The sequence below is a fragment of the Sebastes fasciatus genome, chromosome 23 (genome assembly GCF_043250625.1).
Source record: "Sebastes fasciatus isolate fSebFas1 chromosome 23, fSebFas1.pri, whole genome shotgun sequence".
NCBI classification, from domain to species: Eukaryota; Metazoa; Chordata; class Actinopteri; order Perciformes; family Sebastidae; genus Sebastes; species Sebastes fasciatus.
Genome location: NC_133817.1, coordinates 1,110,468 through 1,138,276, shown reverse-complemented (window position 1 = coordinate 1,138,276; position 27,809 = coordinate 1,110,468). Strand labels below are relative to the sequence as shown.

At 42.4% G+C, this 27,809-nt stretch overlaps 1 protein-coding gene across 1 annotated transcript in view; it reads right to left on the bottom strand.

Annotated features, from left to right (window-relative positions):
• Window positions 1-27,809, bottom strand: part of large1 (LARGE xylosyl- and glucuronyltransferase 1) — a 67,185-nt gene that overhangs the window by 38,173 nt on the left and 1,203 nt on the right. The window contains exon 2 of the mRNA XM_074625602.1: window positions 8,115-8,301. Coding sequence (XP_074481703.1) covers window positions 8,115-8,220 — 106 coding nt within the window. The 5' untranslated portion in view covers window positions 8,221-8,301. The remainder of the gene's footprint in view (window positions 1-8,114; window positions 8,302-27,809) is intronic.

Genomic DNA, 27,809 nt, shown 5'->3' with positions numbered 1-27,809 from the left:
CTGACTAAATCCAGATGTTTGAAGGAGATGTTTTCACAGCAATATAAAATAGATATTAGAGAGGGAATTGTGAACTGTTTAACTTCATAACAAACACCAGTATGCAAACGGTAATAAAGGAGTGGATGTTGAAGTACATGGGATTTCATTGGTATTGGTATTCAATTTCTAGTATCGGACATCCCTAGTAAATATAGTTTAGTGGGAACCACCAAAGTTGAACAAGATGATGTTAATTTCCAACAAATGTTAAAGGGACTGTTTGTAACTTCTTACACGTATAAATCACCCGGGTCGGTGTCCCATGCACGCTCGCATATGCGGAACTTACATTTACATTTTTATTGAACTTATTATAGTATGGTCATTTTAGGAATTATGCATGACTGATTTTTTTTTTTAATTAACAAAAGAAATATCCAATTCCACAGTACCCCTAGAGGTACTAGTACCCCTAGTACAATACCCCGAGAGGTACTAGTACCCCCCATTTGAGAAGCCCTGCTGTAGAGTTGTGAACTCTCCTGCTGTGATCTGGGGCAACATTTGCATTACAATTTACTGGCAGCTTTTCTAGAGCGACATAAAGTTTCCAGGAACACAAATGTCCCAATTATTGGGAAAAGGCAATGTTTTGTTTTGCTTTCGGCACCGACTCGCTGCATATTCATGAGAAGAACGTCAATAAATTATGAGTTGGAGCTTTCAGTCAGTTTGGCTGGTCACTGCCTGAGTAGGAATATTTAGTCTAGACTGCCTTTCTTTCTGTATCTTCTCCATCTCAACTTCTCATCTCTCTAGAAACAACAGCTGATATCTTTTGTTCTTCAGAAATCAAACAGTGTTTCATTGTTTTTGATCTACTCCATCACATTGGATTTAAAATGAGGTTAAAGTTACGACTTTCAGCTTTACATGTTTATTTCCTGACTGACAAATTCAAACATCTGACCTCAATCCAGCTGATAATTGGTTTCACTTGATGAAGAAGCCAGAAGTGAAGGTGGCCGCGGTACAGACCTGTCATGATCACCATCAGTATTGACTGTGGAGGATTTGTGATTAAATATCAAATCATTTTTGGTGACTTCATTGAAGTTCATTTTACAGTTTGACCACTATAATCCCTATAACTGGTGAACCACATATAGTATGTACAGTATTACACCGGCTGCAGTTCCTACATTCTTCATCTAATAGGACTTTCCTTCAGAATGTGGTCTCAGATGTGGATCTTAGTCCAGTCTGCAACTAAAACATAAAATCAATATTGTAATAATATTGCAGCCCCATGGTTCATTTTACAGTTAAGTTCTTCAACAACCTTGAAGACATTCCCTCCTGTGGTTCCTGAGATATCGCGTTCATGAGAATGGGACGGACGTTCGTACGTACGTACACACAGACGGACAGACAACCCGAAAACTCAACGCCTCCGGCCACGGCTGTCGCCGGCGTGCAGCCAGTGTTTCTACTGGAAGCCGAAGCCTCACGGTGAGGCAGAGAGCTGAGCCTGTTGATGCAGAGCTAAATCAAGTTACAGAGACCTGAAACTGTCATGTTCTGTATGACTCAAATTACAGTGGTGGGGTGTGCTACACCTTCAAAGATGGTGATTAAATTATGGGAGAACTGGGACGAGTACAAGAGGCTGATGGAATTAGAAAGTGACTAAAATAGAAACAAGAAAACTTACGACAGTAAGACGGTAACAATGATACAGCTTTTATGTGCTAAATCACATCGAGAACAAATACTCTTCATGTGGCACTATGAATGAATAAAACATCATCTATTTCCTTTCTTATTTAATCTGCCTCTTATTCTACAATTCTTATCAAAACCCAGCCAACATGGTTATGTGGGCCCCACATGGGTTATGCTGGGGGTACCTGGGCACCAAGTGGGTATGGGCCCAAAATGGGCATCTTATCTGGGGCCCACTTGGGTCAACTAATGTGAAATTAGTATATGGGCTCAGAATGGGCAACACAAATGTGGCCCAGTTGAATCAACTCAATAGGTCCCACATGGGCTCCCCTAAGTGGGCTACCCTTGTGGGTCCTAGGTGGGTCACTAATGGGAAATTAGAGATGGGTTTTGGTTTATGTTGCCCAGACTGGGCCCATATAACACCCAGTGTACTCCTGCATGAAACCCACAAGGGTAACTGGCATGGGGCCAACATGGAAACTATGGACAAACCCACTTACAACCCATATTTCAGCCCATGTAGTCCCCATGTAGTACCCACATAGAACTTAAAGCTGGGACTAAGATGGGTCTTGGGTGTGTTGCCCAGTTGGGGCCCACATAACACCCATTGTAATCCTGCATTGAATCTATGTGGGCAATTGACATTGGGCCATTATGGAACCCGCGGACAATCCCATATAGGGCCCATTTTTCAGCCCATTTAGTACCCACATGGGCCCCACATACAAATGTTTTCTGGGAACCAAGAAACTAATTCCAGGCTCATGTTGAAGTCTTTGCCGACATTGACACCAACAGCTGCCAAATCACCTACACACACACACACACACACACACACACACACACACACACACACACACACACACACACAGATACTGCAACGGTTCACTAATAAAAAGCCAAACCACAGAACATTCAGAGGCAAACATCAGCTTACAACATGTATGGGACTCTTAGCTTACTGACATGAGTTATGAAGTTTACCTCTGGTTTCTTTGTTGACGTCTGTTTTCCCCAGAGGGCTTTTGAGAGAATACCGTTTCTTAAATGACTCCAGGAACAGCCCATTCTCATTCTCAGGGCGTCAAATACCGACGTTTTGTCACAGCCCTCGCGCGTCTGATACCAGTGCACACAAGGCACCCTTGAGCGTCTGTATGAGACGCACCAGGCTTTCAATGTAAACGCACCCGCGTCAGTATTAGACGCTAAGAGCAAGTGCTCTGGAAGTCTGGTGATGTAATATAAAGAGCCACAAAGTCCGAGTAGGGACGAGGACGGCTGATGGATGGGTCAAACAAACACAGGACTTTCACCCAGGACACCGCTGGTCATGTTCTGCGTGAAGTCAACGTTGACTTATTTTAAGTACGTTAAATCAAGTACTTAACTTACGTAGCTTACGTAACTAGCTTACGTAATAAAGACTTATTTTAGTATTATTATTATATTATTATATATATATTATATTATTTTCTAACATTAAGTGACACCAAGCGGTCCTGACCAAGCATCCATATGTGATGAGTTGGGAATGAGAACAAGTTGCCATGAACAATACAAACCTCTCAGATAACATTTGGTTTAACGGTTTCAGGACGTGGTTTCTCTGTAGTCCAGACAGACGTGTGTGGTCTGTAGAAAGGCCTGAGTCATGCTGAGGACACGAGAACATTCATTTCCACTTCTGAGCTACCAGAGGGAATGTTCTCCATAAATAGAAACCCTGGAGTGGGCATCTCTTTTCTTATGAATATGAAAGACTGTTGTCCATTTACAAAAGCAGGACCCACAAGTTCAACTACGCCTTGAAGGGAACTTAAATGAATTTGGCAGGAAGGTCAAAGTAATGAGGTAATGAACAGGCGATGTGATTAATGGCAAAGAGACAATATTTGCATACCGGGCTTTGGGAAACATCAGAGTCTCTCTTCATTTCATTGAGAAATTTAACATAAATCCAACATTTTTCAGAGCCAATTACTGCCAATTTGAACGAAATGTGGGATTCATTAATCTGGTTTTCTGGGGCCAGGTTTGTTTTCCAAAAATGCAGGAGAGTAATTCATACTCATTTATTCATTCATTGGTTTATCCATTCACTAATGCATTCCTTGTTAGACTGTCTGGCCCGGAGTGGTCATTAAGAGGCATGGCAACGTCTGAAGAAAAACTGGAGCGAAAAGCCAAATTTCCCAGCTTCAAAGCATTGTTCACTGTAACCGAAGGGAAGCCATTTAAAAGTTGGCAACAGCAGTGTTTGGCGGTGTGCTGGGAGAACTTAACACCGGGGAGAAAACTGTGACAAGCTGAGCAATAATCCAGACATGATGAGATGGAAGCATGGATAACCTCTTTCTGAGAAAGGGAGACAAGGCTTAACTTTGGTTTTAGACCTGAGCTGGAGCAAAACTGTTTTTCACTAACATAGCTTATGGATTTATGATCTTTGAGTAGGAAGATTAAGAACAAATTATTAGCATATACATTAAGCATTAAGGGCCTTGTGTTTTTGGAGGTCTACAGCCTAAGGTAAGGGGATGGAGGAATAACCTGCTCTAGTTCTGCATTGGTAAACACTACTGCAATAGTGGAGTGTAAAAAAAATTCATCACATCTTAAAACACATATATTTCCCTTTTATTAACAGTTGCAGGCGCTGCCTGGTAGTCACGTTACTACCGGTAAAAACGTGTGTGGCACATTCAGTTCGGCTCTTTTCTGTCAGCGCAGGTGTGTGTGCTTGCACAATCCCCTGTTGGGTACCTGGAGGCGCACGGCGAGGCGGCCAGGGCGAGGCCGCCGCGCCGCACTCATGGTTTAAGCTTCCGAATGGCGGGCCAGGCCCGTTGGCACCGAACCACCCTCTCCGAACAGACCCCCCCGCACCAGTGGATAGCGTTTGTTCAGTTGTCATGGAGTTGCTTCTGTTGTCATAACGTGACCTTATTATGGAAATCTCCAAAATTAGGTCATGTTGAAAGTTCAAGAAAAAGCTAGTAAAGATGTTTTTTTTATTTTTATCAAACTACAGTTTCCAAGGTCAAGAATAAAGTTTGATGCTCAACCCATTGAGTAGTTTGTGAGCCCCAATCAAAAACATTCCACCTTTGGTTAATGCTTGGTGAGGTTTATGCAACTAAGAAGACTTGGTTACAGTAAGGGAAAGATTGTTAAATTGACTGTAAGTAGAAGATCAGTCTCTGGTGTCTCTAAACACTTTGTACGCCCCACTATTCAGCCTGAAGCTCTCACTAAGATTTCGCAACGCCACAATAATGTTCTGGTCCAAACAATCTTGGAATGTCACTTTTATTTTCTGTCACTTCCAGTTGTCTTCATGTATTCCGTTTTCTCACTTTTATTCTGCACTATCGGACTCTCTTGGTTCCCATCGAGGCTCAGAAAACAGTCCTCGCTACTGAAAGTTTTAAACACTTTAAGTGTTTTTTCGTGTTTTCCGCACAAAAATTCACATATGCAGAATATATTCATAAATCCAGTTAGACTTATAAACCTGGCGACCTCATTCTCCCATGTTTGCCCTTTTTGACTCATTTTGATCCGGCTAGCTGCCACACAGTCACATCATCAACAACACTGAATCTCCTGTCTGGGATACGCATCTTTACTTTGTTTGTCTCTCTTTGGATATTTGATGTGTACCGCAGTTTGATTACAGCATTCTTACTGACCTACAACAACCATATTAAGTGAGCAAACACAGTAGTGGACACACCTGAGCATGCTCGCGGTGCATTCTCCAACTGAAACATCTTACTTCTGGAGCAGAATTGAAGTACATTACATGGCCTGTGGATAAATGAACCTTACTCCCTGCTAATTCATGTTTTATTGAACCTTCTGGTTGATGCGCTCTCTGCAAGGCGGCGTCTGTACTGAGCCAAAGATCTTTTGTGAGGAAAAGAGGCATCACTCTACCGCCTAAATGGGGACTGTGTGCTTTAGTTTTTAGACCAAGAGAGTGGGAAGTCTTCTCTGGTGGAAAGATCTCAGGTTTTTCTTCACAATTCAACTTCTATATTATATTGTAGTTGATGAAGACAGAAAGATGAAGAATATAAAAAAGATAAAGAAAAATGATCATGATAGTGAAATAATTCCTTAATTCTTGAAACTTCTCCCAGAAACGTCAGTTGACCTCCAAGAAGAAGGAATTATTTCCATTTACAACCAGCCTGGTTCAGCTCATAGAGGAGAAACAACCACAAGACGTAGTACCCATCCTGACCATTTAAGCTGTTTATTGAATTATTACGGGTTAAAGGCCATGACATCTGGTTCTTCCCAAAGACTAGACCAGTGAGACATTATGAACTGATGAGAAGAATCAGAACAAAACTAATTACTGACGTATCGTACGATATATGGACATGACCTCCATCGTTTTTACGTTATCGACAACAAAAGTAGATATTGTGATAGGCCTGACTCAGCATTAGCCCAAACTATGGAACACAGCCCCACAAGAGTAGACATGGTGTACAGTACACAGTATATAGAGTATTTCTCTATGGATAAGAAGACCTGATTCTCTCTGCAGGTTTGCTCGACATGGCAGCTCATTCAGACACAGCTCTGAAGACCCCAGAGACTCGCCGTCTCTTTCACTCAGTCAGACAGATAAACACAACAGAGCGAGGAGGAAGAAGGGAGAAAACAACAGCGGAGATGGAGACCGAGCGACGGAAAGAGGTTAGGGATGGAGAGAGGGAGAGGAGGAGGAGAGGAAGTGTGAAAGGGAGAGTCCGAGCCAGCGGAGGCACATTGTTCCCGTCGCACACATTCAGGCCTCACCTCCAGCCGACGCTCCCTGCAGCCAGGTCCTTTCACTACTTATCACACTCCCAGAAAATAACTCCCCACCGCTAGGAATTTACTGCCAAATCCAATAATTACTTTCCAGACTTTGGTGGCTATTGTATTATGGGAGCCCATTCACATATACGGTCTCCAGTGACTGTGACCCCGAGTCAAAATTGTCAATTTAATCATAATTAATAATGGCACTACTGCAGCATTTCAATCCTGAGAGTCAAAGTCATTAAAGTGGCTCCAAGAACTCCTGGACTATATTGTCTGTAGGAAGTAATCAACTTTGGACAGGCCTCAGTAATTCATTAATATAGGACCTCCAGAAGAGGAAGAGGAGGGGAGGGTGACTTTGTCTACAGGAAATATATTTCTTCACACTTTCTGTCTGATATTAAAGCATGGTGTGAAGCGGAAAAATACAACCATGCTGTTGTTTATTCATCTAGAGATTGATCAAGGTGTTATTTCTTATTGGAATCAGCCTAGTATTAGTATTAGTTTGTTTAAGACAGGGACATATAAAAGATAAGTAAGAAGTCAAATGCATTTATTAAAGCATGCTCCTCTAGATTTAATATAAAGAGATAATATAAAGAAACCACAATACATTACTAAAGGTTCACATATAAGGCAGCTCACCCTTACACCTGTCTAAGGAACATCCTGCATCAGCACGGCTTACCCAAACTGAATCGCACATGTTTTATCTGTTCTAAATGAACCTTAAAGGGAGATTAGTCAAGTATTTAATACTCTTATCAACATGGGAGTGGGCAAATATGATTTCTTTATGCAAAAGTACGTAAATATTTATTAATGCAAATCAATTAACAACACAAATCAATGACAGATATTGATCCAGAAACCCTCACAGGTACTGCATTTAGCATAAAACAATATGCTCACATCATAACATGGCAAACTGCAGCCCAACAGGCAACAACAGCTGTCAGTGTGTCAGTGTGCTGACTTGACTATGACTTGACCCAAACTGCATGTGATTATCATAAAGTGGGCATGTCTGTAAAGGGGAGACTCGTGGGTACCCATAGAACCCATTTACATTCACTGATCTGGAGGTCAGAGGTCAAGGGACACCTTTGAACATGGACATGACAGTTTTTCCTTGTCAAAATTTAGCGTAAGTTTGGAGCGTTATTTAACCTCCTTCATGACCAGCTAGTCTGACATGGTTGGTACCGATGGATTCATCAGGTTTTATAGTTTTATATGAAACCATTATCTCCACTCTAGCTTTAAAACTGAGCCGCTACAACCTAAAAATCACAAGTTGTGTCACTATGTTAAAGACATTAGTGGCGTTAAAATGAATTTGCATTAACGTGTTATTATCACATTAACTCTGAGAGCCCTGATGTCTAGTAAAGCTCACAAAACCTGCAGGACAAAGGACAGTAGGAACTGTGCTGCAATAAGTGCTACCTGCTACCTGTGTCTTCATTTTGACCAACAACACGAGGATAACCTGGTCGGTTATCACCGACACCGTTAAGTGACAAAGGCAAAATGATGTAGTGAGTACGTCAGAGGTCTGTGCTCACCTTGGAAGCTCCCGACTGACAGGTAGAGCCAGGTGAGCGCCGGGATGAAGAGCAGGGCGAGAGAGGCCGCCAGGAACTTCCTGCGCCCACGACACATTCCCAGCATCCTCTGGACCGAAGCGAATGGAAAGAGAGGTAAAGTGACCTCTATGTGGGTAGCAGCTGTTGTCCAGGCTGATTCATGGCACTGGAGGAGAGGGAGGGAGGGGGGAGAAGGAACAGCCACGTTAGAGAAGGAGCAGTCTTCACATCCTGTAATGGACGGGTTTACAAATACATCTGAACCTCCTGCACCAAAAGATTACTCAAGATGCTGTAGTACTGTTAATCTGTATTCATTCTCCTCACTGTGTGGAAGAGACTGGGATCATTCTGTATAGTGCAAGACAACTTGAACATCGCTTTCCTAACTTTGTAAAACAAAATGTGACAAATGAATACACAGATATGCATTTACTGAATTGTAATTAATGAACAGGACTTACAGTTCAAGTATAAACATTTACAATGCAGCAACAAATGAGTCAAAACTTCAATTGAATTAAAATCCCAGTTTATATAATGTATATTGAAATGAACAGATCGGCCCCGTTGTCACCGATAACCCGATCCAGCTATTCAAGCTATTTACATCCCTAAAGCAAAGTGAAACAGACGCAGGACTTTGACCCAGCGGACCGCCGCTTGTGTCTCAAGTCAACGTTGAGCTCATTTACTTTACTAACACCTGTTACGTAACAAACGTACTTATTTGACCAAAACCACAATCTTCTCCTAAACCTAACCAAGTAGTTTTATTGTGTAAGTAAACCTAAAAACTAAGTTGCAAGTAGGGATGTTAATAATTAACCGTTTAACCGACATTAAGCATTTTAACTGATTAACGCTATCAGTTAAAGCGGTTAAGAGAAATGTTAATAATGAATTAAAAAGCTGAGAAAAGCCCACCTTAAGCGGCGTTACAGATACAGGAAGTTGGCTTCCGTCTATAGCTCGCTGTAGCCTCGTAGACAAACACACACACTGTTTGTCGGCCAATCGCTATCGTTAATCCGGGCAGACGCACAGCTGACAACCTGCTGAACTAAACTAAATGTGCGTTGGAGACTTTTACTGGGAAAGTGGCTGCATGTCCGCGACACTACACGCAGCATCGTAGCTGCTAAGTTAACGCTCCCGGATGGTGAACTGGAGACTCAGTTGTCTGTTGTGCTCATACACTGCAGCCGGCGCACCGCTGCACGCGAAGCACAAATCCTGTCGGTTAACGGTTAATAATCGGTTAACGAGGGTCGGTTATCGGTTAAGAACATTTTTCAAAATTAGCATCCCTAGTTGCAAGTCTATTTTGAAAAGACAGTATGCATGTGACCCTGACATGTCCAAAACTGACGCTGTAGACGGATAACCTAGAGCGTCATAGTTTAAAGCGCTGGGTGACCAAGTGATGGGAGTGAGAACGTGTTGTGTGGTCGGCTTCTTCCTCTAGCACATTTACAAATTTCACATTTGCCCCTTTAAGGTTTTGGGCTGCAAATTTTAGCTGAAAAAAAGTAAGAAAAAGGTGAAAAAATAGCCAGTAGTACTCTGACCTCGGATTACACAAAACACATTTGGGGTTAGACATGACCAATCAGATGGAGCCAACTTATCGAGCTCAATAAATCAGTCATATAGAATTTAAATTAGATAAACAGGAAGCAGTTCAACGTTCTTCTATCTGCCAGTTTGAAGAGTCATGTTGCTTTAATCAGGCAGTTACATCCTAATCTGACCGATGACCTAAACTAATCTGTCAATTGTCCGGTGTGACGACGGGGGCGGAGAGTATAGAAGTCTCATTATATGATATTAGTCCAAATCCTCTTTCCGTTACATCCACATTTTGTCCAATTACCCCGTTGACCTCAGTCGATTTTTAATCTTCACCAGACTGCCCAGGGATGAAACATAATACCTCTGGCTGACTCTGTGGAGGCTGGCACGTACACAAAACCAGAATGCTAATTATCATAGTGCCACCCAGTAGAAAGGGAGTGGATTTAAAAAAAAAAAAAGTATTTCAAGCCCTCTTCCCAGAGCTTTCTGAATCTCCAGGGTTTTTGTTTTTTTATTGTGGCCTGGCCGATGTGAAGAGCTCCGAGAGAGACGGGGTTAAATGAGGCTAAAGGAGATTAAACAAGTCTCTCTTGACGACGCCCACTGCTTTGATAGGAGGACTATGAATCCTTTCAGAGGCTCCTCGGCCTTTGACCCCTGTGTGATATTAGCTCTCTCTACTAGATACCATGATTTACATTGCAAATGCTGCACTGAGACGTTTATTACCATATTCAAGTGAGGCGTCCTGCCACTGAGTGAAGCAGTTGGATGAAGGGATGAAGGGATGAAAGGATGAAGGGATGAAGGGGAGAAGGCATTAGAGTAGGAGCTCAGACTGAAGGAAATGTTTGTTATCAGCTTCCTTGTTAAAATAAGACATGGTACTACGACAGAGTCCGGCAGGGCAGCAATAGAGAGAGACAGACGACGAGACAACTGTACTGTACATTGAAACTATATGCATGCACAACGACATTAACTAAGACCTGGTGGACATTCAGTCCTCTGTCTGTCCACCCAAAGGCCTCTGTCTGTTCCGATGTGTCTGCTGGCAGCAGCCTCCTCTCTGACCTGCAGCTCTGACAGATGGACATCATGTGTTTGTTGCATATTCTTCTCTGATCTAGAAGGTTTTCCAAAGTTGAAGTTCATTATTGGGGCAGCTGATAAACAGTTGTGATGACTTGCAGTGGCAAAGAAGTCTAAGATTTTAACTGTCAAATGTAACACGTTAATGACACATTTGTTTTTAACGCCACTCATTTCTATAACGCATTAACACAACGTGTGATTTTTAGGTTGTAGCGGCTCAGTTTTAAAGCAAGACTGAAGATCCTGGTATCATAGTAAACTAGAGAACCTGATGAATCCATCGGTACCAACCATGTCATACCAGCATGTCATGAAGGAGGTTAAATAACGCTCCAAACTTACACTACATTTTGGCGAGGAAAAACTGTCATGGCCATTTTCAAAGGGGTCCCTTGACCTCTGACCTCCAGATCAGTGAATGTAAATGGGTTCTATGGGTACCCACGAGTCTCCCCTTTACAGACATGCCCACTTTATGATCATCACATGCAGTTTGGGGCAAGTCATAGTCAAGTCAGCACACTGACACACTGACAGCTGTTGTTGCCTGTTGGGCTGCAGTTTGCCATGTTATGATTAGATCATATTGTTTTATGCTAAATGCAGTACCTGTGAGGGTTTCTGGATCAATATCTGTCATTGTTTTGTGTTCATTGATTTACAGTAATAAATATATACATACATTTACATAAAGCAGCATATTTGTCCACTCCCATGTTGATAAGAGGATTAAATACTGGACTAATCTCCCTTTAAGGTTCATTGTGAATGGATGAAATTCAATTATTGCAATTAGAAGTGAAAATCCCCCCCATGGTGGCTTGTTTACGTCTGCCTTCAACCAGAAATGGTCTATATTATTCCTCCACTAACCAAGCCACTCCCTCAGACTGTTCAACAAGTGCCTCCCTTCCCTCCAGCGGGCCCAGCGGTACGGCCCGGGCCTCCAGCAGCGTGGGGTCGGATCCCAGCGAGGCGAAGCTCTGCTCCTGGCCGGAGGAGGAGCCGCTGCTGCTGCCGGGCGCGGAGCTCTCCACCTCAGGTCGCGATTACAAGCATTAACAGATATAGAGAAGCAGCCAATCTTCTCACCGATGGTCTAGTTTACTCATGTAGGTCATACAGAGGCATCAGTAACCAGTTAAATGTTCCTCACAGTAACTTTGCACCATAAAAGCACCAATCCTCCCTAAAACTCACAGTCATTTATAATCTGAGAAGGAGATAAGTTACGAATCACATCCAATCTTTTTCCAATGTTGCTCAGTTCAAACAGTAATGTGATATCCATAACCTGGCATCAGATTTACAGTCATTGCTATAAGATGTCAATGGCGAGCCTTCCCTCGTGGCCCAACAACAAGTTAATAGAAAATGGAATTTTATATCCACAGCTCGATAGCAGATCGCTGTGTGTTGACACTAAAAGTGATGAGCGATGATTACGGGAGCGACGGTTTATTGGTAGAAAAAGGCCACGGGGAAACACGCCGAGAGAGCGTGATTGAATTGTTCTGAGTGAAGGACGGCGCTGCGGCGGAGCTGGGAACGCCTCAAAGATGCTGGTGATTTACAGAGGTTAGATATAGAACTGGCTCTGACAGATGTTTTCATTTCATCCCAAACAGAGACTAGTGATGGAAAACGGTACCGAACATCAACAGTGTGCTGCTATACTTCAATAACCCACAGCCCTCTGTCCGTCTCCCACAGGGGTTTCAGGTTCATACTTGTGTTTTGGGTTTCTACTAGAACATGTTCACATGGGTCGTCTTATTTCACAGTTTGTGTGTTGGTAGGAAAAGGCACTGACCGTCCCCTTTAAGGTCTCACGATGACACCTTAAGCCAGTTTCATTAACTAAACAAGACCATGAGAAGCAGTTGAAAAGACAGAAGGGACCCGTCTTTCCCTCAGCTGAATAGAACAGCATGTGTATTACAGCCACGCCGAAGACGAAGACGAGCCTCCGTTCAGAGGAGGCCAGCAGAGACGAGAGACTCTCTCTCTCTCTCTCTCGACATGATCGTCAAGAGTGGCCACAGGTCAAAACAATCCACATTCTCCTGACAGGAGTACAGAGTGTACTGAGGACTAACCGGCTGCTGCCTCACCGACAGAGAGGAGAATATATCGATTGTGCAGCGGGGGAGTCGTCTTCCATTTCATTACGTTACCTGGCTTAGCTGAACACTCATTAGTATTCTGTTGTAGTACAGAGGGACGTGAGCTCTGCCATGCAAAGGAGGCTCTACGATATGTATGTCATTGGAGCTTTAGAAGCACATAAAGGCACTTAGTGAGGAAAATTCTGAGAAATCCTCGGCAGCAAGGTGGAGCGTTCAGTAGCTGCTGCTTCTCATGTAAATCAGCTCACCGTGCTGAGGAGGTCTACCTGGGAGCCCATTTCTGATGCAGTAATACCATTTCACGTTACCTCAAACACAAACAGACACCTCGAGTCATGATGAGTAGAGGGATCTGTGATCCCTGCTCAACCCAGCGTGTCGTGGTTTACCCCAAACTGTTGTCTTCTAAGGATGATTCAGGAATTAAAGGATGAACTGTGATATTGTTAAAGTTCATGTCAATGTTCATTTGACATTTTGGAAAATTCTCCTTATTGTTATCGTGATAAAAATGGACAAAACTACAAAAATAAGACAAACCAGAATGACCCTTTAAATCACTCCTTCCACCTTTCGAGGTTCAATTCGGGGTACGTGGAGCTCCCGTCACCATGGAGACCAATCTATTCTGTAAGAGTGCACTCAAAAAGAAATTGTTTGGAACCACTTTGAGCTCCGTGTGTCCTCTACGTCCGCCCTAAGTCTCAGAAAAAGGTTTCCCTTTAATCGGCGTACGGGCGTAAACCTCTCTCACAGCCGTGACAGCCGATTCCCTGAGTCGAGTGGTTGGTTATCACTCAGTGATCTTCCAGCTATACGCTTGTTATTTTGGCTCCTATCCATATAAAGGCAGCGCTACGCGTTCATACAGCAGCTCTGAAGAGAACCACTGTTGGTAGTCGGGAGGGACACGGGCCTTTAGTGGCCCATATGAAGCAATTAATCACAGCCAGCTCTGAGCTGGAGGCTGAGCAGAGGAAAGAGAACACATCCTGCTGAAACATTCATCTTCATGGGGTGTTTTAGTAGCACCGTTAGTACAGGCAACCTTACAACTCCAACACTTTTATACCGCTGGTTGGTTATTTGAATTTTACAGAATACTTAAAAGAGAAAATTCAGCTTATTTCAAAAATAAATGACCCAAGTTGTTTCCAAAATCACTCGCTTGTTCCAAACATAATGAACATCCAATAGTTTACTCTTCAGTGAGCAAGAATCTGGAACTCTGGAGAGGGCTGGCACCATATCAGATTTTCACTACGCGATTATCATGGACAAAATGATTACAACAACAACATGCCGATATCAAGATATTCATAGAAAATCATCAATCATCAATCATCATTGATGATGGCTGACCTACAACAACAAAAAGTCTCTTTGCATTAGTCTGGTTTCTCTGGTTGGTAATATGTGAAGAGGACTTTAATAACAAGATTAAAATCATCACAGAGTCATATTCTTTATGTGGCAGTACTGCACCCCCCCCTAAACCCACCAATCCACCTTAAAACACATCCAGTACCACGGGGAGAAAAGTAGGGCACGGGACTAAAAACAGAAATGGTGTCATCAGTGTCTTTCCCCTGGAAGCTGAGGACCGTCACAGTGGAGGACCGTCACAGTGGAGGACCGTCACAGTGGAGGACCGTCACAGTGGAGGACCGTCACAGTGGAGGACCGTCACAGTGAATACAGCTTCTACACATAAAGGTCAACCAGATCAATCATCCAACTCTTTAATAGGACTGTTTTCTCAGTCCCGATCTGATCCTAAGCATTAGTATCAGGGCCGATCCAGGCATATTTAAAGGATCTGTATTGGCTAAAACCTGATCCAATCCTTTCTTTACTGAACACCGCTGTGTTTCTTTACTGTGTTCTGACCACCACAGCCTGCCGGAGTCGCAGCCAGCCGGTGCACTACAGTGCAGCATTTCACTGCATATATTCATGAAATTACAGCATGTGAACGGGGAAAAATATTATAGCTATATATAAGATGTGTGTCAGATTAAGTAGCTACAGCTGTTATTTCATCGTGTGGCATACAGGCGATGTATCTTCTGCTGCTGCTGCATGTATATAGAATCATTTTTAGAGAGATTGTTTTGGTGGCAGCAGGTTGGCCAAAAGAGGTGTTAGAAGATGTTACAGTGGGGGGGTTGATAGGATTTAAATATTCCTCTGCTCTGCTTTTACAATATTATGTTGGAGCAGGGTTGCCAGACGCACACTTTTCAGTCTCACGCTCTCACTCCACCAAGATAAACCTCGAGCCAAATCACACCACCACCGACGCTAACGTCCCTTTTAAAAATGCAATAAGACAACACAACTTCTACAAGTGGATCGCAAAGAGAAAACGTAACTCACCACTGACTTTTAAATCACCTTAAGAATGCGTGTAATACACAATAATGAGCTATTTCTGAAGAACATATGCACTGTGTGTATATACTGTATCTGGCAATGTACAGTTTGGTTATGCGGTGCAGCATGGCACGGCGTGTACACATGCAATTCAGCCAAGTCATCAAAATCTGACTCCAGCCAAAGTTGGCAACCCGGTCTGTATTAGACATTCAACTGTGAGCAGAACCAATCGTCTTCTCAACTAAAAATGTTCTGGATTCATGGGGAAAATAAGCACCACTAGTATTCCTGATCTCTTCTGTCAGATGATATCAAGCTATGCGTTACAAAGCAACATAAGCACACACAGATGGATGTTTCCAGTCTGTTTGTAAAGCCTCTCCCCTGCCTCCTCCGCTAAAGACAAACTGTTTTATCAAGGCAAACATCCCGTTGGTTTCTCTGCTCCCTGGAGACGTCGTGTACACGTACTGGAGCTTTGTGGTTTGGTACAAACATTAAAAACAAGTCCTAACAACCTTTTTGTTTCAATTCAAACATTAGTGATAATAACCCTCCTGGTATCATTTCCCTTATATGTTGGTCACAAAACAACAGTGTAATGTAAGCCAATCCAATCACTGTCCAACAACACAATGTACCACAGCTCCAAAGATACCAGAGCTGAATCAACACCCGTCAGGACTAAATAGAGCCGGGCTGCGGTCGAATAGTCCTTCTTCTCTCAGGAAGGTTCCTAACGGAGTGAAAGGACCTGGAAGTATCTCAGTAGCAGCCGTGAAGAGAGCTGTTTTAATTCTCTAAATGTTAATGCTTCGTCCACACTGGGAACGTCAGGAGAGTGTGGCGGCTGCGTCGCGTGGGGGGTGCGTGATTAACGAATCAGGTGTTCACACTAGCTGCGTGTCTATTACGTTTTTGCTGCTGCTGCTGTCAGCCCTTTCTGTCTACATAGTTTGCTTTTAATGGCCATTTCATTTCATTATAAATGTCATTTATATTTACTTTAGACAGAGAAAGGTTAAGAAACGTGTGGTAATTACTAAATAATAGTAATAATCCACAATTAAAGCTCCGTACTATATTCATTCATGGAGCTCTCCAAGTCACTGCATGTTCTACAACACTGTTCTGCAAATATTTCAGAATAAAAGCCTTGTGTAAACAAATGAAGGAATTCTGTCCATAGAAAAAATGCTTGAGGGCTTTTATTTCAAAATGAAAGCAGGAAGTGTTGATTTAAAAACACGTCTTTACTTTTTTTTTTATCTCCGTAACATTTTCTACAGATAGAGACATGTAAACTGTAGTAATGTAGCTGATATGATGTTAATATACAGTCAATAGATCACCTTCCCTGTCTGTTGTTGCTGTGAACCGCACGGCCTGTGGTAATAAAAGACCTCGAATCTCTAGAAGAGACGCAGAATGCCGTCCCACAATTCCTTGCGGCCGCAACTTTTAAAGCGGCGCACCATTCTGCCGTTCATGAAGACAAACGATCTTGCATATTATTTTCATACAGTCATTCACTAATTGGGATTCATGCTGATAAATATGAGTGGACAGTGACAACCATTTGGTTTCACTTTATTTCTATCTATTTATTTATGTCGAGCGAGTAACAAATAAGTAAAAAACAAAACAAATAGAATGAACAGTAAACATATAGCAAACAAATAATCAACATAAATAAATATCTTTATTCACCATAACTCAAAAAATAACTCAGTATTTATCATATAAACTTTGTGGTAGCCTGTAAGTTATTCCTTTTTTATTTCAGGTCCATCCTCGGTAATGAAGTGATGTTTTTCACCGGTTGTCCTCGTTAGGTCAGATAATCCTTTATTATGTGTTGATGTAAAGTGTTCCAGCAGCAGGAGGACCTGTGGCATCTCTGTTTAACACACAGCACCTTTTGTAGTCCATCTTCACAACATTGTAGTTTCACCACGTCACTAACATCCGCCGCCGTCGCATCATAATGACGGAGTCTAGTGAAAGAGCAGTCGGATTCTCTCAACACCGCGGTTGTCTTTTTCTAAGTCTTTCTGAATTCTCCTTCACACCTTTCCTTGACCTCATGACGTTTTTCACATTAGGACGTCATTTTTTGACCGCATCCCTGGTCTTATTCCTTATTCCTGGGTTATACGCTGTCCAGCACTCATGAAATCAGGGATCTGCTGTAGCCTTATGTCTTCAGGGAGTCAACACTCAGAGACCAGCATGTCAACCTACCACGACTAAAAAAGGTTTCAGTCTTTTAAACAGGACACAATATGTGTACCAACCAATGATGTGAACCAAACAGAAAGGAAAGAACATACCAGTGTGTGTCACCTCTAGTACACAAGCAGAATATACTGTACATAAGTAGTGAAACAAGTCGATCAGAGACCGGCACGAAGCTCCAGAGGTCCACAGCTGGGTGTCAGCTGGGCGTAATGGTTTTCTCTAGACGTCCGACTGGGTCAATATCCAGCCTCCTCTGTAGAAATCAATAGCACATACCCTTGGCAGTGACAAACTTCACGCCAAAGTAGCAGCAGAGGATCTGTGGAAGACGCCTGACATGAAACGTTTCAAACGTCACATGTTGCTGCACAAGACTCTGAAATATGGATAATAAGCTCTCACTGGACGGCATCTGCTCACATGAGTGAGCTCCGTCAGCTACACGAAGCCAACATCCAACATATCTGCACTGGCACAAGCAGCCGATGACCGGCGTCTGAGCGGTAAGCAGACACGTTTAGATTGTTTTCACAGTGTTATCTAAAATCTACTGATCACAACTCCACAGAGACACCGAGACGCAGCACAGCGGCAACTCAGAGAGGAATATTTAGACAATTAGATAGAATCTGATTCAATCAATGAGAAATAATGAATAACCAATTACATCTATAATCAGCGAGTACGCCGCTGAAGCATTCTTTGTTTACTCAATAAATAAACAGTCGTGATGAAGAAATATTAAGGTTTAGTGGCATTTCACTGGCAGACTAATTACTGCATTAGTACTCTGAAGCAATCAGGAAAAATTACTTTTGGAAAGCAGTACAACTGTTCCAGCACTCCCTGTAGACTGCAGCAATGTCTAAGTGTTGTGGACGTACAGTTTGAAGATATGGCAAAAATATCTTATCACCATTTATTTTCATGCAGGTTTTAAATGGACTGTTAGTAAGAATCCTAAATGTCTTGTTAACAGCTTCACCTGTGTCCGTTAAGTCAACTAAAGTCAGCGTCCTGTTGCTGGCGCTTGTGCTCGCTCTACATAGACATGAAGGAGCATCGCTCAACACAGTGAGGAGACACACGTCAGCTAAAAGCACAATATCACTCTATATTTCAGCTGCTTGGCGAGTTATAGCCACAAATGTGTTTAGTGAGGTCACCTTAGTGACCTTTGACCGCAAAAATCGAATCAGTTCATCCTCGCGTCGAAGTGCGAAAAATTCCCTCCAGGCTGAGATATTGTCCAGACGGACGGACGGACGGACGGACGGACGGACAACCCCAAAACATGATAGAAGGGGAAAAATTGACATTAGATGGAGTCTACTGTAAAGAGGTTTGCTGTTCTGCAAAGTACGAACATTCAACAGGAATTCTGATTGGGTAAGACTTTTGCATAAATCCCATCCCATAATGAACATTGTTGGAACCTGCAACCTACAATAACCGATGAATGATGTGGTTTTCAAGGCAGTTCCAATGTCCCATAAATACTCATGCAAACAGGTTTTTATTTCATATGTGTGCACATGTTGTTTAGAAACGAGAGAGACATGAGTTGTGCATGTTTAACACCCGGCAGACTCCACTCACAACAACTCTAACATGCGTGTTAACCGTAATAAGCCCAGGCAGAGCACCGAGGGTCACGCACCATGTGAACTGGGCTGTAGCTGGCTGGCTGATCGCGGTGCAGCTCTCCGTTACCCTTCTGTCCAAATTCAAAATGATCTTAATTTGTTTATCCACCATGTGGCTCGCTAAATATCCCAGATGCCTCACGTCCTACATTTGCATTCTGCTTTTAATCACATTCATCACCACTCATTCCTATTAAAATGACTTTATCAGTTAGATCCAGCAGACAACACCGAGCCACCTGGGAGTCAACTTCTGCCACATCAGGCTGTTTGAACGTTTCCTTTTGTCTCCTGAAAGTGTGACATAATGAAATTCATTCACCCCGGTACTGAGCAGCCTCACTGGGCTGACTTATTGGAGGGTTGCTGGGCATCTAAGAGAGAGATGATCACACGGAAGAAATGACTCCGTGAGTCGGGGTGGGGAATAACATTTCCACGTACAGCATTTTGCATCACAATGGGTGTCACTGGTTCTAACCTTGCAGCAGATAGGCTGCTCTCCACGGCTGGATAACAAGTGTTTGTCTCCTTATTCCAGAACACATAGAACGTCTCCTGTTGTACAAAAACAAGTAATGTCGGTCAGTGAATGACACCTTCGATTCATCAATCAATCAATACACAGGTAGAAGACGATAACATGCTTCCACATTAACACAGATAACGTTAAGTTTTTAATATAAACTAGAATTACCAACTCGTGGTTGTATGCCTCCGCCAACCGGTTCACAACCAGTTTACATCCACGTCCGTCCAAAAATGAGTATACCAATTCTTCAGTTATGGCTTAAAACGTGTGACCTTTGACCACCAAATTCTAATCAGTTCATCCTCGAGTCCAAGCGGACGATCGTGCCAAATGTGAAGAAATTCCCTCCAGGCTTTCTTGAGACTATCAAGTTCACGAGACGGACATTCGTATTTTCCTGTTCGGTCCGACAACACCTTTCATTTTGCATTTCAAAGGGGCCTGAAAATAGTCTCAACGTTTTCCATTTATTAAATTAACGATTAGTTTTGGATTCTGAATCAAATCATCAAACCAAGAATCCAAAGAAAAAAATTCCCACTAGGGATGTTAATGATTAACCGTTTAACCGTTAACCGGCATTAAGCATTTTAACCGATTAACGCTATCGGTTAAAAGAAATATTAATAATGAACTCAAAAGCTGAGCGGCTCAGAGGAGCGGTCAACGAGGGTCGGTTATCGGTTAAGACAATTTTTCAGAATTAGCATCCCTAACTCCCACATCTAATTTTGAACTCAAACAAAGATGAAATGGAGCCGTTAAACTGTTTTCATGTATGGAAGAATAAATACTGTCATCATCACATCGGTGTCCATTAAGTAAATGTCCCTTAATGTGTGTATTCAGACATGACAGGACAAAGGGGACAGGGAAGAGGCCCGATGCTTTCACAACATTTGGCAGTCGGTCAGTAAAAGGGAGCAGTGGCACTGATTAAAAGTAATGACATCAAGTCGGGCTGTCGAGGAATCAAATTATTATCCGAGGAGTCTGCTGCATGTTGTCCGCTGACGGAGGGAGAAACAGGAAAACAGCACGGCAGGCTACAAAGTTATACGAGTGTAACCTCGTCTCCTGATCCTGACCTAACCACATCTGTAATGGAAACAGAGCAGGCTGATGGAAAAGGAGGGCAGAGCGAGGCAGAGCGAGGCAGAGCAGACGCGTGGTCCGTTTCTTTAACCTCGTTTCTGCTCGTTGCTCTGAGCTGAGCGAAGTCAACTTCCGTTCCCACCAACAGAACGCCACAAGTCGTCGGTACGGGAGCATCTTAGGTTCACAGAGAACAGTCTGATGGTACGTGTCCACAGGGGTGCTTTTATCGCGTGGGGACGCAACGCTTCCCAACATTGGACGCTTGGTGGGCTGTCACTAGACACAGGCTGTCCCCACCTGATTGGACGAACACTTCGTTGGCTGCTGCTCCCAGCTTTCAAACCGGAAACAGTCTGGAGGCTCGTTTGGAAACTTTCTTCTCTTATTTCACGTAAATAGTTCACTGAAATGTGTTTCTGAAAACATTTGAGGTGAGAAATAATCCATGCAGTTGATGAATCTGTCTTTATTTTAGATCAACAGCCTTTATTTTAAAAGATTCTCGGGAGTTTTGAGAGGCGGCGAGTCGCGTCGGACGCCCGTGATTTACATAAAGTAGACGAGCCCTCAACTTTATGCAAGTGAGGAGCGGGCGTTGCGACGCTCTGTTTCTCGAATACAGTAAAACCTTGAATTCAAACTGTTGAGCCTCGTCACTTCTCCGTACATCTCCTTCACGGGTGTGTCACATCCTGAGAGGATCCTTTCATTTAGCACCAACAGTGGATAGTGACAGCTGGCTCATACAGTACACTGCTCATTATACCAGAATCACTGCCTCGTGGTTGCACGCCTCCGCAAACCAGTCAGGTTGCAGTTTACATCCATGTCTGTCCGAAAATGTCATCACGTCATCATTTTATCCTGTGCATGTTTGTGCCAAATTTGCAGAAATTGCCTCCATGCATTCCTGAGATATTGTACAGACGTACAGACGGACGGACGGACGGTCGACTACCCCTAAACATAACAGGAGGGGAAAAACTGACATTAGATGGTGTCGACAGTAAAGAGGTTTGCTGTCGGTATGCATGAGCAAAAGAGAGAAAATCATAGACAGGTCTGAGCTCAGCCTCTCTCTCTCTCTATATATATATATATATATATATATATATATATATATATATATATATATATATATATATATCCAGCTGATAGACAGTTAACTTGCCGTTGCATGAAACAGACAGTGTCGGTGGTAAGCAGCCATGTAACCAGCCTCTGAATTACTCCACATGACCGCCCACTGAGGCTGGAAAGAAAAAGGGCCAGTCCATTCAGTCTGAATGTCAGAGGTTATTTGGAACGGTCACCCTCCCCCCCACCGCCACCGCCTCTCTACATCTGGGAAACACTGCTCAACAATCACACAGTTACATTCTCCTCCACTCTTCACTACATCACTCTAACACTGCAATGTGATGACTAGTTCTAGTTTGAGTATTGAGTGTGGATATGGACAGGATGCATGGTTTCCTAATGCTAAATCCAGTGTTAATATAAATAGCATCAGTGCAAATTAGCTGGTATGAATAATGTGAAAATAATGTCAGAAACTGAAGTTATGCTCAAATTCAATGTTACCCGGTTAGCGTAAAATCATTTGAAAATATCCGGATCCCTATCTGCTCAGTTAAAGGCATAGATGATCAGACTGCAGGAACATGACATGGTTGTATTCTGTGCGTGCCGCTTGTTTTAAATGAAATGCCTGGAGTGGCCTCATGGGAATCTGTTGGTGCTATAAATTGAGAGAGGGACATGTTATCACACAGTTCCAATTAACTCCAGTGAATGACCCGTTTATCATTATGTCTTCAGAGTGGTAGGATTGGATCAGCATACAGTATATGAAGAGACAACATACAGTACACAGTCTGGGTATATTGATTTCACCAAATTTTAGTGAAGCCCAAAGACAGAGTTGTTCATTTTGCACGTCATACTGCGATACACCAGATCTGTTATGAATATCCTATTAATAGTCCAGCATGACTGGTGGATCTCACCTGGCTGTCTGTTAGGGCTGTGTTGGCAAGAATCTGACCCTGAAGGGGTTTATTTCACAACAATGACCGGCTCGCTGTACATTATCCCGCTTATTACACGGCTACTAACTGAAGAAATCAATATTTTGACATAAAAACGGTCCTCCAGAGTCCGACATCTGAGCTGCGCCCATAGCAACGGTCTGCTATACATAGCAACGGTCTGCTATACATAGCAACAGTCTGCTATACATAGCAACAGTCTGTTATACATAGCAACGGTCTGTTATACGTAGCAAAGATCTGTTATACATAGCAACAGTCTGTTATACACAGCAACAGTCTGTTATACATAGCAACGGTCTGTTATACATAGCAACGGTCTGCTACACATAGCAACGGTCTGCAATACATAGCGACAGTCTGCTATACATAGCAACGGTCTGTTACACATAGCAACAGTCTGCTATACATAGCAACGGTCTGTAATACATAGCAACGGTCTGTAATACATAGCAACGGTCTGTTATACGTAGCAACGGTCTGTTATACGTAGCAACGGTCTGCTATACGTAGCAGCGGTCTGCTATACATAGCAACGGTCTGTTATACATAGCAACAGTCTGTAATACAGAAATTACAGACCGCAGAACGCCGTGATTGACCAATCAGAATCAAGTATTCGACACAGCCGTGTAATAAATTGCGATACAGTAAGCAAGGCGATATATTGTGATTTTTTAAATCTAATTTTAGTCATAGTATAAAGAACACAACACCATATGCATAAAATCTGAGTTAAAGTTACTTTTTTTTAATGCAAGTGCGATCTGCATTTGGATTTATCACCGTCACTGTAACATCCAACCTCCTAGCACTACTTTGAGACGACACATACACTGAGAGGCGCATCTCTTTGCAAATGAAATAAAGTATTGACAGAGTTAATCTTTGCACGTAAACCATTAATTAAAAATCAATACAGCGATTTTGAGAATCTCTACAGTATCACACAACATAATATTGTGATATTCAGTATTTTCTTCCACCTGTACTGTCTGTAGAGGTCAATAACACGGCAGTAGCTGTTTCAGAGTCTCAGAGTCTTATCTCCAGCGGAGGGGCATTAACTTCCACAATATCTCCAGTGATTACATCGTGATGAGTGCATCACCTGAAATGTGTGCTGTTTAATGCCGCCGGGCCTGAATGGGGAAATCAATGAAGCAGTGGACAGAACAGGCTTGTTTGCTGTTCCACCATACATCCCCCCGAGAGTCGGCCTCCACGCTCATTAATGAAGACAAACAGACATAATGCTGATACACTACTGTATGTATCCGGGGACAGGTGGAGGAATTGATTGTCTTCTGATTGTCTAAAGGTTACTGACTCAACAGGTGCAAGTGTCTATATTTCAATGCTTAAAGGGTAACTTTGGTATTTTCCATCATGGACCCTATTCTCCCACGTTTTGTGCTGCAGGAATGAATCCTAAAATACGGAAATGAGGTAGCATTTTAGCACTTCCTGTTCCCTCCTCTGGAAGTCAACGGGTTTTTAGTTAGATGCCTGAAACAAGGTCTGTGGTTAGCACATGCTAAAGAGATTTTAACGTTTTGTTCTATGACATAAAATACTGGTACATCAACAAATATCCCACTTGTGAATTTTCTGATTTTCTGGTGATTGCATTCACACCTTCAAAAATCATAAAAGTGGTGTTCATGAGTGGAGATTATCGTGCTGAACAAAACATGTCAGAATCATAAACGTGTGTTTGCCACAGAGATTATTTTCTGCAATAATCCAAAACTCAATGGACCAACCCCGTTGGCTTTTTGTCGAGGGAACCAGGACGATGCTAACTTCCTGGTTGGCCGACAAAAATACATCATCCCTGGAGCACTCTACGGGGTCAACCATTTCTGAAACTGGTCCAGTGTTGAGGCAGCTGCTCGAAAAAAAGGTTTTATTTCTCTGTTGGGTCCTCTCCATAATGTTGTCAGACACTTATAATAACAATAAGCCTGTTATTATAGCCTGTCAGTGGAAACAAATCAAGCACTTTTAGTGAATGTAGTGTTACATTGACGCTGCTCACTTGCCCTAGCAGCTGGTTCTGCGGCTGCCGGTCACAGCGTTCTCCCAAGGTTGAAAAATACCGAAGTTCCCCTTTAATTCTCTGAGGTGAGGTGCACTCGCTCACCGTGCTTCCAATACAGGTACGCATACTATGGATAAGACCTTCACAGTCAAGATAAAAGATGAAGCAAAAGATCCGAACCTCGTTTGTTCTCGATGTCTGGTGTAAACCTACAAACTGAAGGTGAAGCTGAAGGAGCCTTTCAGAATCAGAGGAATATCTCAAACATGGAATATCTTTGTTCCTTAAAAACTTGGCATCCGACTTATCTGACTGATTCCATCTGACAGCAGTAATAGATGTTGTTTTAATACACGTTGGTTTGATGTCAGTGATAGAGCTGAAGTTAAACGCAAGACACAAGAGGACATCGACTCACTGATCTGTGATCACACCAAATATTACACTTTCACAAATATGATAATATGCTGCTTTTCTGTTTCATGAACTCATTCCATATGGGTAAAAGAAGAAGGCTGAAGATGATTAGTCAATTAATGGATAAGTTAATAGATAGAAAATTAATCATTAAAGCATTTTTTTCAAGCTTCTCAGATGTGCTGCTTCTCTCTGTTTTATATTAATGTAAACTGAAACAGCCAATCTGAAGACATCACCTCATAGGCTCCGGGTCATTTTATAGACCAAAATGATTAATTAATTAACAAGATGTCATCAATAATGACGCTAATGATAGGTAGCAGTTATTACTTTTGACATTTTGAGACTAAAGGCTTGATTGAATGAATTATCACTGATGATATCACTATTAGTTGTTGCCCTCTGATTAAGTCAAAATGATAATCACGATTAAAATAGAACGGGACCCCGCCTCCGACGCTGGATCCAGTTCTCTTAATACATCCATGAGCACCGCCTACCAGCCGGAGTACAGCCAATAGGAACGCTCTCTCTCTCTCTGAAATGACCTGTGATTGGTCAAAGTCTCCCGTCACGAGCTAGATGTTCTACAGCCTGAAAACAGAGCCATGAGGAGGAGCACAAGTCTCTCAGAACACTTGAATTACAATATAATGAAAGGTTATTATGGATTTGTTTTCCCAATGATGCCAAAAACTTTCTGCCTACTGAAGCTTTAAACTAAAATAATTCAATGTTCATACTTTTTTTTGACAACAACAAAAAAGAAAAAATGGTTGTTAAAGGTCCCATATTGTAAAAAGTGAGATTTTCATGTGTTTTATATTATAAAGCAGGTTTAAGTGATATATAAAGACTGTGAAAGTATCAAAACACTCAATCCACAGATAAATACACACAGCCCGTATTCACACACTGTACGTTTGAAACAAGCCGTTAAGGATTTCTGTCCATTTGTGATGTCACAAATCTACAAATATTTACACCATTTCACAGTTTTAAACGTAAACATTCTAAATGGGTCCCAGTTTATTTCCTGTTGCAGTCAAGGATATGGAAAGGAGGCTGGGTCACCGGCGGACATGGGTCTCAGGGTATGGGGTATAACACCCGCGCGGTGTAACTGAAGCTGCGGTCGTGCGTTGCGATTGGCTAAATTTCGGCGAGTGCGGGCCAGATTTTACTGCGCATTTGTAATACCCCCAAAGATATGACGCGCTGATAACGCGTGACCCAGCCTCCTTTCCATAGGCCTTGGTTGCAGTGGATGTGAATGACATCAGCTGACAGGAAGTAAACATGGACCCAAACTGTCTCCTAGCAACGCAATTCCGTTGCAATTCCGTTGAAATGCGCTAAAACGGAGCGTTTCAGACAGAAGGTGAATACAGGTATATTCAGGCAGACAGGATGAATAAGGAAAAATAATGTCTTTTTTGAACATTAAAGCATTTAAACATGTTCTAGTAGAAACACAAAATACAACCATGTCCCCTTTAAATTGTATTTTAGACTTTAAAGGTCCCATATCGTGCTCATGTTCAGGTTCATACGTGTATTTTGTGTTTCTAATAAAACATGTTTACATGCTGTAATGTTCAAAAAACACTTTATTTTCCTCATACTGTCTGACTGAATATACCTGTATTCACCCTCTGTCAGAAACGCTCCGTTTTAGTGCATTTCAACGGAATTGCGTTGCTAGGCAACAGTTTGGGTCCATGTTTACTTCCTGTCAGCTGATGTTATTTACATACACTGCAACAGGAAATAAACTGGGACATATTTAGTATGTTTACGTTTAAAACCGTGTAATGGTCTAAATATTGTATATTTGTGACATCACAAATGGACAGAAATCCTTAACGGCTTGTTTCAAACGCACAACTTCTGAGTACGGGCTGCGTGTGTTTCTCCGTATATATAGTGTTTCAATACTTTAACAGTATTTATATAGCACTTAAACCTGCTTTATAATATAAAAGAGATGAAAACTCACTTTTTACAATTATGGGACCTTTAATCTTTTTTTTTTTTTCAATCATTGAAACATTTCATAGTTATGTTGCATGCAGTAAGCATCGCATGTTTTAAAGTCAAGGCTAATAATTGCAGCAGGACATGGCTCAACTTGGTAGACTATGTGGTCCAGACCAGTGAGACCCTCAGACCATTGCTAGACTATCTAATCCCTGCTAGAAGGAGGAGGACGTTAACCAGAGCATGGTCTGAACCAGCCTCTTCTTGCTCCATATAGAGGAGCATCCCCACCGTTACACCAGAGCAGTGCTTCTGCTGCAACTGTTGCCTCTCAGCTCGCTCCACCGTTATTACACATGGACTGGACAGGAGAATTAACATACTGGTAACAAGACAAAAGATTTACAGATTACACAAAGATGACGAGTCAGAGTGCGACAGCTGGGAGACTCAGACACCCCCCAACCTACTCCTCCTGTAT